Source organism: Chanos chanos, chromosome 8 (assembly GCF_902362185.1).
Source record: "Chanos chanos chromosome 8, fChaCha1.1, whole genome shotgun sequence".
In the NCBI taxonomy this organism is placed as follows: domain Eukaryota; kingdom Metazoa; phylum Chordata; class Actinopteri; order Gonorynchiformes; family Chanidae; genus Chanos; species Chanos chanos.
Genome location: NC_044502.1, coordinates 35,017,522 through 35,032,185, shown reverse-complemented (window position 1 = coordinate 35,032,185; position 14,664 = coordinate 35,017,522). Strand labels below are relative to the sequence as shown.

Here is a 14,664-nt window from a genome sequence, read left to right as displayed (position 1 = left end):
AAATAGCCATGAAAAATATTTTAATTTTCCTAGAACTTTTTCTTACTGATGAAGATTGCTTGCTGTTCATTTATTTGCCTATTCCTTTGAAGATGGGCCATCTAATTGAAGGGGAGTGTTGTGTGTGTGTGTGTGTGTGTGTGTGTGTGTGTGTGTGTGTGTGTGTGTGTGTTTGTGTGTGTGTGTGTGAGTGTGTGTGCGTGCGTGTGTGTGTGTGTTTGTGTGTGCATGTGTGTGTGTGGGGGGGGGGGTACATGTGAGTGGATACATTTCAGTGTATGTGCATGTGTTGGGGGTGGGCATATTGAATACACTTACGTGAAATTTACATAGATATCCATAAAAAAGAGTAGCTGTTAACTGTTCATTCACAGTGAGCGCAAAAAGGGTCAGTTCAAGTGACTTTTTTTTTTAATGAAGAATCCTGGTAATTCTTTTCCATTTACGTATTCACCACTGTATAATGACTCAGAGGACAGCAAACCTCAAACTGTTGTGTTTTTTTATGCGGAGGTGGATTTCTATGATAGCAAACTCCATATGAACCCAGACTAGATAAACAAAAGCACACAAGCACAGAACACACATTCTGTCCTCAAACCACCCACCAAAATGTTCCCCGCCCACCCCACCCCACCCCCCCGCTTTCTAACATCCCATGTCGTGAGAGAGGCCAAGCGGAGGATGTAGTTAGTCTTGTCTGTCGAATGTTTGTGCAACTTGTTTATACCATGATGGAGTGTTGAGCTGATGTTAACGAGCTGGCGTGTGGTTAGATCTTTGGAGCATGGCGTTCTCTATAAATGCAAGCCAGACTGTTTTTCTCTGTACCCCTATTGTGGCACGACAAACTTAAAAGGAGAGAGGCAAGGAAGTCCTGTTCTCAGTTGGAAAGACTGTTATAAATGTTATACATCTACATGCATGTTTTGTGTGTGTGTGTGTGTGTGTGTGTGGAGGGGGGGAGGGGTTAAAGAGAGAGAGAGAGAGAGAGAGAGAGAGAGAGAGGGCATGTTTGGTGGGCAAGAACTTGAAAGAAATTTACAGACATTTCATCTGAACAAACACAGACTCTGACAGATAAATACTGTGGGTGTGTGTGTGTACCCATTACTTATCCACAGGACACAGTACAACATTTTCAGTTGAAGAATAGAAGTCTACAACAGCATAGACACGTTAGGCTGTTGTGGTGATGTACTCTTCCTGAAAGCTAAAAGACATAGCCCATAGAATATTCACTAGGATTACCTCTTATTTAGACAGGAGGTAGCACTGAACTAAACCTGAGTACACTAAATTAAACTTAACTAAACTGGTGCTAAACTGCCAGTGCTTTGATCTTCAGTGATATGTCATGTGCATATGATTTTTTTCTGAAATTTAAAAACTGCAAACCTTTCATTCATGGTTCAGAGCGATCACATTTTGCCTGATACCTGCCTGCCATGCATTATTTGGACAAGATCATGACTCCATGCAGTTCACAGAGGTTGACACTAATGCAGCGAGATATTGACCATGCCTTTTAAAAGCAGCCCTTTCTCTCTCCATCTCTCTCTCTCTCTCTCTCTCTCTCTCTCTCTCTCTCTCTCTCTCTCTCTCTCTCTCTCCCACCTCTGTATTCTATCTTGCTGAGCTATTGCATGAAGATGTGAACCATTCTCTTTCCATGTGATAACAGTCTGAAAGCACAGAGTGCAGCCCAAGTTAATGTTGCCTAATGTGTTTGGTAATTGACATTGAAAGTGGGAGGGGGGCACGAGGACAGTGTGTTGTATCATCATGAGTTTTGAACATATGCTACGATTTATGGCTGGGGCACAATGCAGTCATTGGGATTTCCTTCGACCTTTCATTCCATACTCTCCGGAAGGAAAGGATCTCAGCCCTGCTCTAAATATAGATGGCATTCTTTCCCCCACTGCAGGAAGCCCGGAACAGTCCGGAGCAAGCAGACCTCTCTCTCTGTCTCAGTCCACTGTGTCCACAGCACCTTGAGGGTGGGGTCAAATGGTTCACTATTGATTGCTAATCCCATGCAAAAAGGTTACATTCACATGTGTGTGTGTGTGTGTGTGTGTGTGTGTGACATGCAAAAAGATTGCGTTCACATGTGTATGTGTGTGTCACATGGAGACATAGACCACACAGTGAATACAATATTTTATATGGAAAATGTAGAATGCATGTATTATGTATTGTGGATGGAGAGAGAGAATATAGAAAGTATTTCTGTAAATAAAACATATGTACACACACACACGCACACACAAACACATACACACCCCACGCATACACACATAAACCCCCCCCCCACACACAAACACACATACACACATTCACCCCCCCACGCACACACACACACAGACACACACACACACGCACACATGCAGACACACCACTTACACATCACAGCTTTGTATAGTGCATGATGACATTTAGAGGATGCAGGAGTTAACTCTGCATGTTCAGCAGTCAGCAGGGGAAAGCTGACCTCCCAGAGGTCAGTCTTTACCAACAGTAACAGAAGAGAACAAAAAAAAAAAAAAAATAATGAGGAAAGAGAGTGAGGCATGGGAAGGGAGGGAGAGAGGGAGGGGAAGAGTCACAGCCATTTGAAGCCCATTTTCGAGTGCTCTTCAGGAAGTACTAATTGTTTGGTGACTGGAGGACTCTTTAGGGAAATGAGGGCTATGTGAGTGTGTGCAGAAGAGATAATGTGTGTTCACATCAGTCAACCTTTAATAAAGACCAGCTGAGGCTTCACACCATCCATGCAAAAGGGGGATGGGAAAGAGGAAGAGGGTGGGACAGAGGGCTCTCTCCTCAGTGGAGGGAGGAGGTGAAAGAGAGGCTGGAGGTAGAGCTGGAGGATTAGACACTGAGGACTGGACAGTTTTCAGGAGTTTATAGTTGTCACGCCGGGGAAAAGAAAATTGAGAGAAGGGTGGGCGGGAACGGCAGAGGAGGACAAGGGAAGAAATATGTCGGAGAGAATGACATACGTGATAATGAGAGAGTGAGATGGTTCTATTTCATACGCCAAAGGATTTGCAATGTATAAAAGAGTCGGCCGGACGTTACCGGTGTTTAAGCGCAAATGAACGCTATTCTCGAGCGTAGGTGGGTGTTAAAACCAGATTAAATAGTTTCATTAATGCAAAATAAATATGCTGCGGTGTCACGACTTACTAAGATCTACTTTTCAATTTTAAATACTGCTGTGATTAAAAACACAATGTTTATAAACCTTTTTTTTTCTTTTAATAACTTCCCTTTTACCTTGATTTTTTTTTTTCTTTTATTCCCTGGGCTTGGACATGTTAGTGCCATCAGTCATTGTCAAAAAGCACTGTCAATATTGTTCAGTTCGTCCTTGAGTACTTTCTTGATACACTTCAGCTGAAGCTGTGAGAATGACTGAGTGACATGTGTTTGTGCGTTTCCCCCAGCGCTGTGACACCTGTCCACATCTTCTGTGTGTGTGTGTGTGTGTCTATGTGCGTGTGTGTGTGTGTGTGCGCGTGTGTCTGTGCATTTCTGTGTTTCAGTGTGTGTCAGTGTGTCAGAAAAAAGGAAAGAAAGAAATAGTGTGTAAAAGCATTCTACTCTGCCCTTCTTTCTGGCTAATCCAGACCTTGTCTGCTGAACGAAAGAGAGAGAGAGAAGGAGAGGGAGAGAGAGAGAGAGAGAGAGAGAGAGAGAGAGAGAGAGAGAGAGAGAGAGAGAGAGAGAGCATGCTTTTGACGTTTCAAAGGCTTCCCCCATCACGGCTCCTGACATATTACACACGCTGATGCGCTATCGCCAGGCCCCTGACAGCTGCACAAATTGGCTCAAAGAGGTTTCCGAGGCAAGGTCTTTGATCAGGCGCTCTTTTGCTCTCTTTGGTTCACTCTCTCTATTCTGGCATCATGTTGTGGAGGCTTGGCCCTCGCCTGCTGCGTAAGACGAGCCTATAACAGGCTGATAAGACTGCTGTAGACTTGCAGTAGGCTTTGTACAGTCCGATCAGGTGTGTGCTGCAGGCAGGCTGTGTGTGTGTGTGTGTGTGTGTGTGTGTGTGTGTGTGTGTGTGTGCGCATGTGTGTGTGTGTGTGGGGGGGGCATGTGAGTGGATACATTTCAGTGTTTTTGTGTGCATATGTGTTTGTGTGTGTGTGTCTGTGTGTGTGTGTGTGTGTGTCTGTATATGTGTGTGTGTGAGCAAAACTGTCTCAGGCATGTCAAACACGCATACCTCAGGCTCGTGCCTGTGTGTTTGGTTGCAGAGCAGCAGTATTTGTGTTTTTCGGATGCCTGTTAAGATTTTTACATTCCTTTCCACACCCTCTGATTGAAGACTGCTTGTGTGTTTGTGTGTGAATGGATGTCTCTGTGTGAATGCCTGTCTGGGTACAATCACACGTGTACATGTGCATTTTCACCTAAGACATCCTCTCTATACATTTACTACTCTTTATACTAAATGTATATTCACATTACTTCTCAAGTTCTTGTATTCAGTGCTTGAATAAAATAAGATAGATTGACAGTTAAAAAAAATACTATACTATTGTGTGTATATATATATATATATATATATATATATATATATATATATATATATATATATATATATATATATTACATCTACATGTATACTATAGAGAGCAGACTTTGTATAATAGAATAGCATCATCTCTTCATCCCACGTCTGTGTCAGATTCCTGAGAACGCATTCTTTCACAGAGGTAGCCCGAGGCCAAGCAGTAATATTGTCTGTGAAGTGCAATAATTGTGTGGTTTTGGGGGAAGCACAGGTAATAGATTAATATCAGTGCCAGCTCGCCTATGCCGTAGCCCAGTGACAACCAGTGATTATCGCAAACAGAGACAAGGGAGTGCTCCAGAGACACTTACTCCATCTTTCCCCTTTTACAGAGGGGAAACACACACACACACACACACGCACACATTTAAACATGCTCATAAAACACTGTAACAAGAATGCAGCAGTCTCTCCATTGTGCTGCTGTTTCAATATACTCATGGCCGTTTCATGTACTTCTCTCTGCTATGATGTATGTCCGTGGACTGACTGTGGACTTTGATACATATGTGTGTGTGTGTGTATATATATATATATATATATGGCATAGGCTAATGAATTCTTACCTTCAGGCCAGACACACACAGGAGCAATTCACTCCACCCTTCTCATGGATTACATAGAGATGAATTATTTGAAGTTTTCATTGACATCTATTCTGTGTCTCCTTCCCTTGTCCCCGCCTCCTCTCTTACAGCAGTCATATGCCCCTCCCCCTCCACCAATGGCTCCGCCCAGTCCCAGCACAAACAGCAGCAGCCATAGTGCAGCAGAACAACTCAGTAAAACCAACCTCTACATCCGTGGCCTGCCTCCCGGAACCACCGACCAGGACCTCATCAAGCTCTGCCAACCGTAAGTCTGACTGACCACCCCTTTTCCTGTCCTCCCCTGTCTTTGCCTGTCTCTCTCTCTCTCTCTCTCTCTCTCTGTATATGTTTATATGTGTATATATATATATATGTTTATATGTATGTACCTCTCTTCTTCCTCCACACACATGCACACACACATGCACACACACACACACACACACACACGCACACACACACACTCTCATATACATATGCACATGCACATCCTGCTAAAAGGCAAACAAAGATAAGCATACAGTGTATGGTCAGGCAGAAATCCAAGAATATCTGGCTGTATATAAAGAGAGGAGCGGCCGGCATCATTACTGCTTGGGGAGAAGTCATTTTTGTGAAACTCTGCATGAAGACCAGGGGCTGCTTGCGTAATTTGTTCTCGAGATGATTCAACCAGATATGCTAGTGAACACGATGCCATTCTGCCATAAAAACCAAGACATTCTGTCCCAAAGCACAGTGCTATGACCTTTGTGAGTTTCATAATGTTGTTTTGAATCCCCCATGGGGCTGATCGGAGGTCAGGTGCTGGGGTCAGGCAGTATAGACTGTAACGAGGAGGGCACTTACACAGCTGACTAATCCGTAAACAGTTCCAGATACGTTAACCAAAAAGGTTTACCGCTGGGTAGAAAAGGAGATTTTCAACAAATCTCTTTCGATTCCGGTTCTTCTGCTTACCCTGTCGTCCCCTCATTTCGCCGAGGTCCCCAGCCTTGGTATTGTCCTGGCTAGCCCGGGGCCTGCTGGAGGACTGGAATAAAAAATTCATGCCAATGAAAGTTTCATTAGCCTGAGCCGCCATGCCAAACGGGCAGTAACATTTCGGAAAAGGTCGCGGGGTTTGCCTCGGGGCTCTCTTCTTCCATTGCTCAGCAAAAGCAGATGCACTAGGCCCCTCTCTTTCTCTCTTTCTCTCTCACTCTCTCTCTCTCTCTCTCGTCCATAAAAACCCACCTCTCCCTTTAACACTCTTTTTGACCGCGGTGGACCCCCCACTTCTCTTGGACATTAGTTTATAGCCTTTCGCGCTCTCCCCTTGTGATCTCACTCCCACCTTTCTCCCTCTCCCCATCTCTCTCTCTCTCTCTCTCTCTCTCTGTGTGTCCTGCCGGAGCAGGAGCCTCGGTGGCACTGAAAAGTGCTGCTGTCAGGTTGACATTTGGAGATCTTATTCTCCCATTCCCTTTGGAAGACTGGCACACTCTCGGCTCAGGAGGGGACAATGGGGCGGAAATCTGAAGGAGAAATCTGGACAGCCTCAGCAGATTTTCAATTTGATGTTAACAGAATTTTTTTTTTCTCTTTTCCTCTTCTTGCTTCTCTCTGTTATCTTGCCTCAATAGGCATGTCAATTTTTTTTTTTTTTTTTTTTTTTTTTTTTTGAGAGACAACGTTGTCAAAATGTCCTCACAAGACTCGAGACACAGGATGGTCATTAGTTACGTGTTTTGGTATAGTTAGCTTATACTTCCAATGCTTCAGTTTTGGAAGTAAGAGAGTGAGTTTGTGGGACTGTTACAGACTTACAAAGACAAATAAGCCTGAAAATTTGCCATGACTGGATCATAAAAGGCCTGATTATGAATTATGAATTTTTAATATGAGCCTTTGGGTGAACATGTGCTTCTCATTACATTTTGTGTTTTTTTTCCTCCTTATGCATCTGTGCTCAGAGCCAAATGTGTGTGTGTTTGTGAACGTGTGTGTGTGTGTGTATGTGTGTGTGTGTGCACGTGTGTGTGTGCATGTGTGCGTGCGTGTGTGTGTGTGTGTCATGATTTTTATTTCTTTTGATTAGAAAATAGAGAGGATTAACCCTTAGGATATTAACTCTCCAAGATAGATCTATTGTTTCAGATAACTGCATTTCTAAGCCCCCAGTATTTCTGTGATATTAATTCAGTTTTAACATAGATGAAGAACCAAATGAAACATGATGTAGCGTGCGCTTTTCCTATGATGAAAATCAAAGAAACAAAAGAAAATAATACAATGGCCCAAAAATAATATTATCTGTAGCCTAATGTACGTTGAGAGAAATAATGACAATATTTACAAGAAACATGTTTATAGGAATGAATAGGACAGCTGTTTCTAGAAACCCTACTAATAAACAGTGTGTGCGTAACTTTGAAAACTATAGGTCTAAAGTAGGCATGTAATACCCAAAAGATTAGTAATAGAGGCAGAATAAGACAAGTCTCAGTGCAGTCTTTCCTGGTGAAGGTGGAGGCAGAAAATGCCAGGAGGATAGAGATGGATGGCTCTGGCCATCCATAGCAGTCTCACTCCTCAGGTCCAAAAATAAAGAAGATCGTTTGTCACAACAGCAATTTGATCCTCTTAGTAATTTGGCAAGAAAGCTCTGCCTTTTTTAACTTGAGAAACTACATGATAATCAAGTTCCTCTTGTCAAGGTCAAGAGTTGCGCTATATAATCATTGAATCATTGTTTGGAGAAGAATTGAGTGTGTGCGTGTGTACGTGTGTGTGCGTGTGTGCGTGTGTGCGTGTGTGTGTGTGTGTGTGTGTATGTGCGTGTGTGTTTGACGAAGGGACAAACATTTAATTACCTCTGAGTTTTTACGGTGTGTGTGTGTGTGTGGATAGAGGAGTATAAGCTTAGGCTATGCATCCATGGATCACTTTCGTGATTCAAGGTTGCTTTTCAAAGCACTTCAGAGTGCTAACCTTACTGGTGTTATTTTTGCCACGAGATTTTTTTATCAAGTGTTCCAGCTCTTATGTAGCACCCACCTCCAAGCCAGTGGCAACTGATTGCTGTTCTGGTCTGCTCTTGAATAGGCGCTCTGTGGTTTGATTGAAGATAGATGGACAGATTTACCACACCACACAAAGGGAGCACCCACCGTTACTCAAGCCCCGACGGGAATCTGCTCTGATTCCTCAGCCTCGCCGTTTCCGACAGGATCACAAGGATACAGCAGGTCTATATTAACCAGCGTCAGCAGGCTCTGCCAGTGAGTCCCGCGTCTTAGAAAGCAGCAGATCTGACTCTGTTTGAGATGGAAGCACGGGGCTCAGGCCACAGCTGCCTAAACACTCCTCAGGCCTGGGGAACAGTGAGGCTTACGGCACACTCTCTCAGTCTGAGCCCCCTGCTCCAGTTTATTGATAACAGCGCTAGGACAAGTAGACGTTTGAGGCCAAGTCTGAGTCGGACCGGAGAGAAAACATCAGTGGGCTTCACGAACTTCCCGTTCCCTCCGCGTCAGCCCCGTTACCGCGCATTCCATAGCCTCATGGCTGGTGGTCGGGATGAAAGTATGCTCTCATTCGCGTACTGCCACATAGATCGGATTTTCAAAAGGAATTTTTTTTTGAAGGCTGGGGGAAAAAAAAAAAAAAAATGTCCCTCATTCTCTGAGAAAGGCACGAGCTCTTTCAGACCACACTGAAAGAACGAACGAGAACGCAAACACACGTCAGACAAATACCCTCATATCCTGAACGAGTGACAAGAGACGTGTCAGACAAGACAGCTGCATCGGTAGCCAATTAAGAGATACCGCGCAAGCACCTGGATGGAAGTTGAAAGAATGCTGGTTCACATCTCTTTGCACGAGACATCAAACGCGCCGCATCGGTGAATAAAAACAGGAGAGATATAATAATAATAAAAAAAAAAAAAAACCCCACAGATCAGAGGCTGCGCTGGCCCCTTTGAGAGCTGTCATTAGCACATCACACACAGCGCTCGAGAACTCTGTACACAAAACATGTTGTCCTTATGGTGCACAAACCGGCTGGGATTTAGCACTAGCGCGGTGGTATCGGAACCAGGATGGTAGTCGGTCTTAAAATTCTCTATTTTTTTTTTTTTTTTTATTTTTTTTAAATATACAGCATACAGTATGACTTACAGTCATAAGTTATCTAGTTGGACCACTCCAGTGTACATTTGGCAATATATTTAACGCTGTGGAAAAGATCTTTGATGGTTCACAATCGCCACTCACTGCAAAGCGGCTTCCCTGTCTAAATGGTATCTCAGTGGAACGCTTCCGGTCACGTTCGTATGGAGCTCTCTCATTGTGTGTAATTTTTGCTTTTTCTCTGAGAGGGTTAAAACTCACAGCGCTGCTGCTGCTGCAGGTCTCAGTCTCTGGGGCTTCTGCAGACCTCTGCCGGAGTAATTGGAGAGAGGAAATTCCTCAGTCCAGGTGGAAATGAATCACAGATCATCCTGCATCTTTTCTTCTCTTTCCCTTTTTTTTTTTATTTCACGTAGTATTTTCTTCTCCCTCTCCGTACACCAGTAGCTCCTCAAAGGAGAGATGCAGCTTTTGGTTTTATATCAACAAACATAAAACATATCCAATTAAGCAGCTCTCTGGGTGGCTGTCAGAGTGAGGGATTTACTTGCTGCTATTTGCCACCTGTTTGTCTCATGCCTTCTGTGAGCCTCTCACTCACACGCTCACGAGGAGGCTGCAATGCAGGCCCTCTCATTTTATAGCTTGCTTCTTTTTTTTTTTTTTTTTTTCGAAAATAACATGGATTAAATTCCTTGCCTGGTGTGACATTCCCAAATAACAACTGAGTCACACAAACTTTTTTTTTTTTTAGATTAATATCAAATAAGCAAAATGTGCAAATGTGATGTGAATGGGTTTTTTTTTTTTTTTTTGGTTTGTTTATTTGTTCCTTTGTTTTTGACTAATGTTTTTCAAGGTCAAATTCCAAGCACCTTAATAATCTTGGAAGGGAGTGAGGGAATGTCGTGGCTTTTTGTGGCAGAGGCCTTTTACCAAACGTATTTACACACACACACACACACACGCATGCACTCACACGCATGCACACACACATTTTCATGCTTTATTTGCTTCCACAAATATACAAATCAGCAAGAAGGACCAAATATTTTAGTCTACTTGCCAAATCATCAGAACCCTTTTGTCTTAAAAGGGCACAGTTCAAGGGTGCAGAAAACAGTATCTCTTCCAGATCCATGTGTACACACAAACACACACACACACACACACACACACACACACACACTGAGGTAAAGAAGAGTTATGTATTGTACAGGAGTTTGTAGAATTTCGTTGGGAGTCTCTTCAGTGAGACAAAACTAGATTCTTGCTTTTCACTGAATAGCGCAATGTGTGGAAGACAAGAGGACATTATAACTGTGGCTTGTAGCACGTCCCCTTTCTGATCAAGTCTTTAAAAATCTGAATTTACAGCATTTCCCAATCTTGACTGAAGAATTCCAGTCGCTGTCTTTTATGCCCCTCTTCGTTTCTCTTGCCAGCTTCCTTGTTTTTCTCTCGCTTGGAAATTCATGTTTATCATGCGCACTTGTTCGGCAAAAGAGTAATATGCGAGGAAGAACAGTCAAATGGCGCACGTGTGTTTTGCCTCAGATTCCTTTAGTGCATGGTATTTCTTCAGACAGACTTGTTTTCATGTCTGCTTCCTCTATAATGTGGCTAGTGTCAGTCCCCCCGAGCTAGTACTTTGTTTACTGACAGACCACATTCAGCGAAGAAAATCCAAACAAAATCAGCATTCAGAGACATTTTTGAGTTTTCAGAAATACATCCACCCTCCACTCCATGAATTGAGAAATCCATAAACTGGTGGTTCTTCAGGGTTTTTTGGTTGTAGTTTTTTTTTTTTTTTTTTTTTTCCTTCTCTCACAGATGAGGTTTTTAGAAATATGGTTGCCCTCTGCTGACATGACTTTTGTGTGCACAGAAATCAACAAACTGTATCTCAACTGTGTGTTATTTTGCAACGCATAGCTGTTCACAACTGCTTCTTTTTCATGTCGGATCTGTGCGGACTTACTGAGGAATTTGGCAGTTCAGATAAATGAACTGACGCGTCCCAGACTTCGGCCATATAATACCCTGATGGGTAGACACTCTTCATGGTGGCAGTGAAATGATCCCTCCTTTATTAAACGCCTCCGTCCCTATAAAAGTGGAGTAATATACTCTCACTCTCCTTACCTGGAGGAGGGCGTGCAGCATTAAACATTAATTAAAAGTCACACAGGGAGCATCTCTTTCATATCAGTCATTCGTTTCTGCTGGCGGATAGTGAAGAGATAAGAAACTTTATTACTTTTTCTTAGAGAGGAGGGAGGAACAGAAAAAATAGAGGGCGGAAAGAAGGTAAGTAGGTTGCTGGAGAGACAGAGAGGGTGGGAGGGATGGAATGTCATATTCAGTCATTGACCCTGTGAGGAGAACTGAATTATTCCATACATCACCATCTTTAACAGGTATAATGACAACTAATCCCAGCTACTGGCTTTCCAAAGTATCCCTGCTTCTTCTTCTACCGATTTCCGCTAATGAGGGTGAGTGAGGAAAGTGAATTTTAGAGAGAGAGAGAGAGAGAGAGAGAGAAAGAGAAAGAGAAAGAGAGGGAGAGAGAGAGAGAGAGAGAGAGAGAGAGAGCATATTGCTGGGTGGAGTGAGAGAACAGGTTGGATCTCTTGACCTAAGAAACAGCAGAAGCGATGCTTCAAAGTCTCTTATTTATTCATAAGGGCTCAGAATACCCCCTCCCTCCTCACTTTCATTGTTTGTGCTTCTCCCGGGTTGTTCTTTGAGGATATATTGATAAATACTCCTCTTTTAAGGCATAATGAAAGAAAAAAAAAGTTCTGAGTGCCCCAGTCCCTACACACTTGCCTCCGTGGGTTTAGGTTCAAACTTTTTAATGAGGACAGTGCAAAACTAACATCAGTGTATGCTGTCTTTGCATAAACCTCTGAGGTGATTAAATACACACACACACACACACACACACACATATACACACACACAAACACACTGAGATTCTTAAATGGTTTTATACATTACAAACAAGACTGTTTATTGTCTTTGACAGGTATGGGAAAATAGTGTCAACAAAGGCAATCCTTGACAAAAACACCAATCAGTGCAAAGGTAAGTTAAATCTCTCTCTCTCTCTCTCTCTCTCTCTCTCTCGCTCTCTCTCTCTCTCTCTCTCTCCCCTCTCTCTCTCTCTCTCTCTCTCTCTCTCTAATCAGAGCTAGCTTGACTCTGAAGGACGGAGCTACTTACCATGGTCGAATGAATTTAATAATAGTCACACAGTAATGTACACTGATTCTATTTGAAAAGTGCAATTAGAACAGTCGGAAGAACAAGCTATTGAAAGAACGAAAGTGATTACCTCCTCTTTTTTTGATCTCTTAAACAGCAGTTGAATTTTTTTTGCATTGCTGTTTGTATCCCTAATACTGTAAGCATTTCAACTGTTAGGGGAGTAGTCACTTGAAGGAGACAAAAATTTTGTGTGATTGCTATGATAATCTTTACAACAGGATAAGTGTTAGCATGATTGTGTGAGTAGTTCTTACAACAGGATAACTGTTAGCGTGACTAAAAGGGTTAGCATTCATGGAAAAACCCCTTTCCATACCCCCCCCCCCTCAACCCCACCCCTCCAGCTCAGTACCTCCTGTGTTGATGTGAAGAGTTGGAGTTCGAACAGGAGGGATTTAAAAATAGCTTTGGGGGGTTGAGAGAAGCGTCCAACTGAAATCGATGATTTAGCAGACAGTCCTTTTTCAGGAAACACTCAGCCAAGGCTGGAAATAAACAACTCCCACACAATTTGCTGGGCTGGGCACTGGATTCACTCCAGCTGTGTGTCTGTCTTGTTTGTGTTTGTGTGTGTGTGTGTGTGTGTGTATGTTTGTGTGTGTGTATGTGTGTGTGTGTGTGTGTGCATCCTTAGATGCATGTTTGTTTGGTTGCACAGGTGCACAGGTAAAATTAAATGTATTTTCAATAAGTGTTGTGAGAATGTTTTTGTGTCTGTTAAATTGTGAGTGTGCAAAGCTCCTTTTTTTTTGAGAGACGCAAGAAAGTGCATTAGCTGCAGTCATAATTATGAAGAGGACAAGCATTGTCCCTTTACCTTTTGAAAGACAGAGAAAGAATTTGTGAGAGAGAAAGAGAGAGGGGGGAGATAGGGGAGAGAGAGAGAGAGACAGAGACAGAGAGAGAAGGGCAGGCAGAGTGGCTGGGAGGCAAAGGAAACCGCTCCATGCTTTAAAGGACTTCCTCTTCCAGAGATAGCCGCCCTTCCTACAACCCCCACCCCCCGCCCCCCGCCCCCCACCACATCCCCTCCACACCTCCCCATACGCCCCCCCCCCCCTCCTCCTCCTCCTCCTCCTCCATTCCTGTCTCCAACAGGACTCTCCACCCTGATCGGCTCCGTGCCAGGACTTATGGGGGCTGACTTGAGTATTAGATGGGTGTGCAGAGAGGGGGAATGGGAAAATGGAGCTTATTTCATTCAAGCCTTCCATTTTGGTCAAGCCTCAGTGAGTCATATGAATTTCCGGATGTCTTTATTTCTTTTTTTTTTTTTTTTTCCTTTTATTGCTGTCAGAGTCTGATGTGAAGGAAACTGGCCATTGGTGAGAATAACACTTTTATAGAAATAGAACTCGGCGGAGACCTTTTCATCAGTCAATGCAATGCTGCGGCCCATAAAATTCTTTACACCTACTGTCCCTGATTTCCCTCTTCCTTTGCTTAATGAGTACATTCTGTATGTATCTGTGCCTATTGATAATATGTGCTTTTACTCACCGACTAGCCTGAGTCTTCTGCTTTTGACTCTGGGTCCATATTTCCCAACTCTGCGGGATATTTGTGCTCCATCAAGCCTATTATGTGGGTTAAAGGCATTTCCGTACTCTGTTTGATATGCATGCATTAGCTGGCAGGTAGTTGGGAAACGGCTGACACACTTTTAATATTTTCCTTCGCGACTTCAGCCGCGTAGACGTTCCCGTTGTAAATTCAAAAATATGCACCATAAATTAAACATACGCACATGTTTTGTACTGTCGTCTAAATGCTATGCGCTAGGCATCTAGAAGATCTGTCACGGTTTTCTCTGAAAGAGGGATTGTGTATGGTGGTAATTATGGCCATGTTTACAGCAGGGCCCATTTTCAGTTTCAAGCAGCTGTTTTTTTTTTTGTGTGTGTGTTGTTTTTTTTTCCCCTCCCTCTGGTCCTGAGATACAGATGGGGAGAGTGAAGAGAGAAAAGAATGGGTGTGTGTTTGATTTCTGTTTGGCTCAATCATAGTCCTCTCATTAGTGAGAAGGGGCGTAAATATTTGTGTGTTTTGTTCGACGTGCCAGTGGAACGATAGGCCTCGGCAC

General features: G+C 43.2%; 1 protein-coding gene across 1 annotated transcript in view; it reads left to right on the top strand.

Annotated features, from left to right (window-relative positions):
• Positions 1-14,664, top strand: part of rbms3 (RNA binding motif, single stranded interacting protein) — an 89,464-nt gene that overhangs the window by 19,856 nt on the left and 54,944 nt on the right. Inside the window, exons 2-3 of the mRNA XM_030782011.1 lie at positions 5,292-5,449; positions 12,340-12,398. Coding sequence (XP_030637871.1) covers positions 5,292-5,449; positions 12,340-12,398 — 217 coding nt within the window. The remainder of the gene's footprint in view (positions 1-5,291; positions 5,450-12,339; positions 12,399-14,664) is intronic.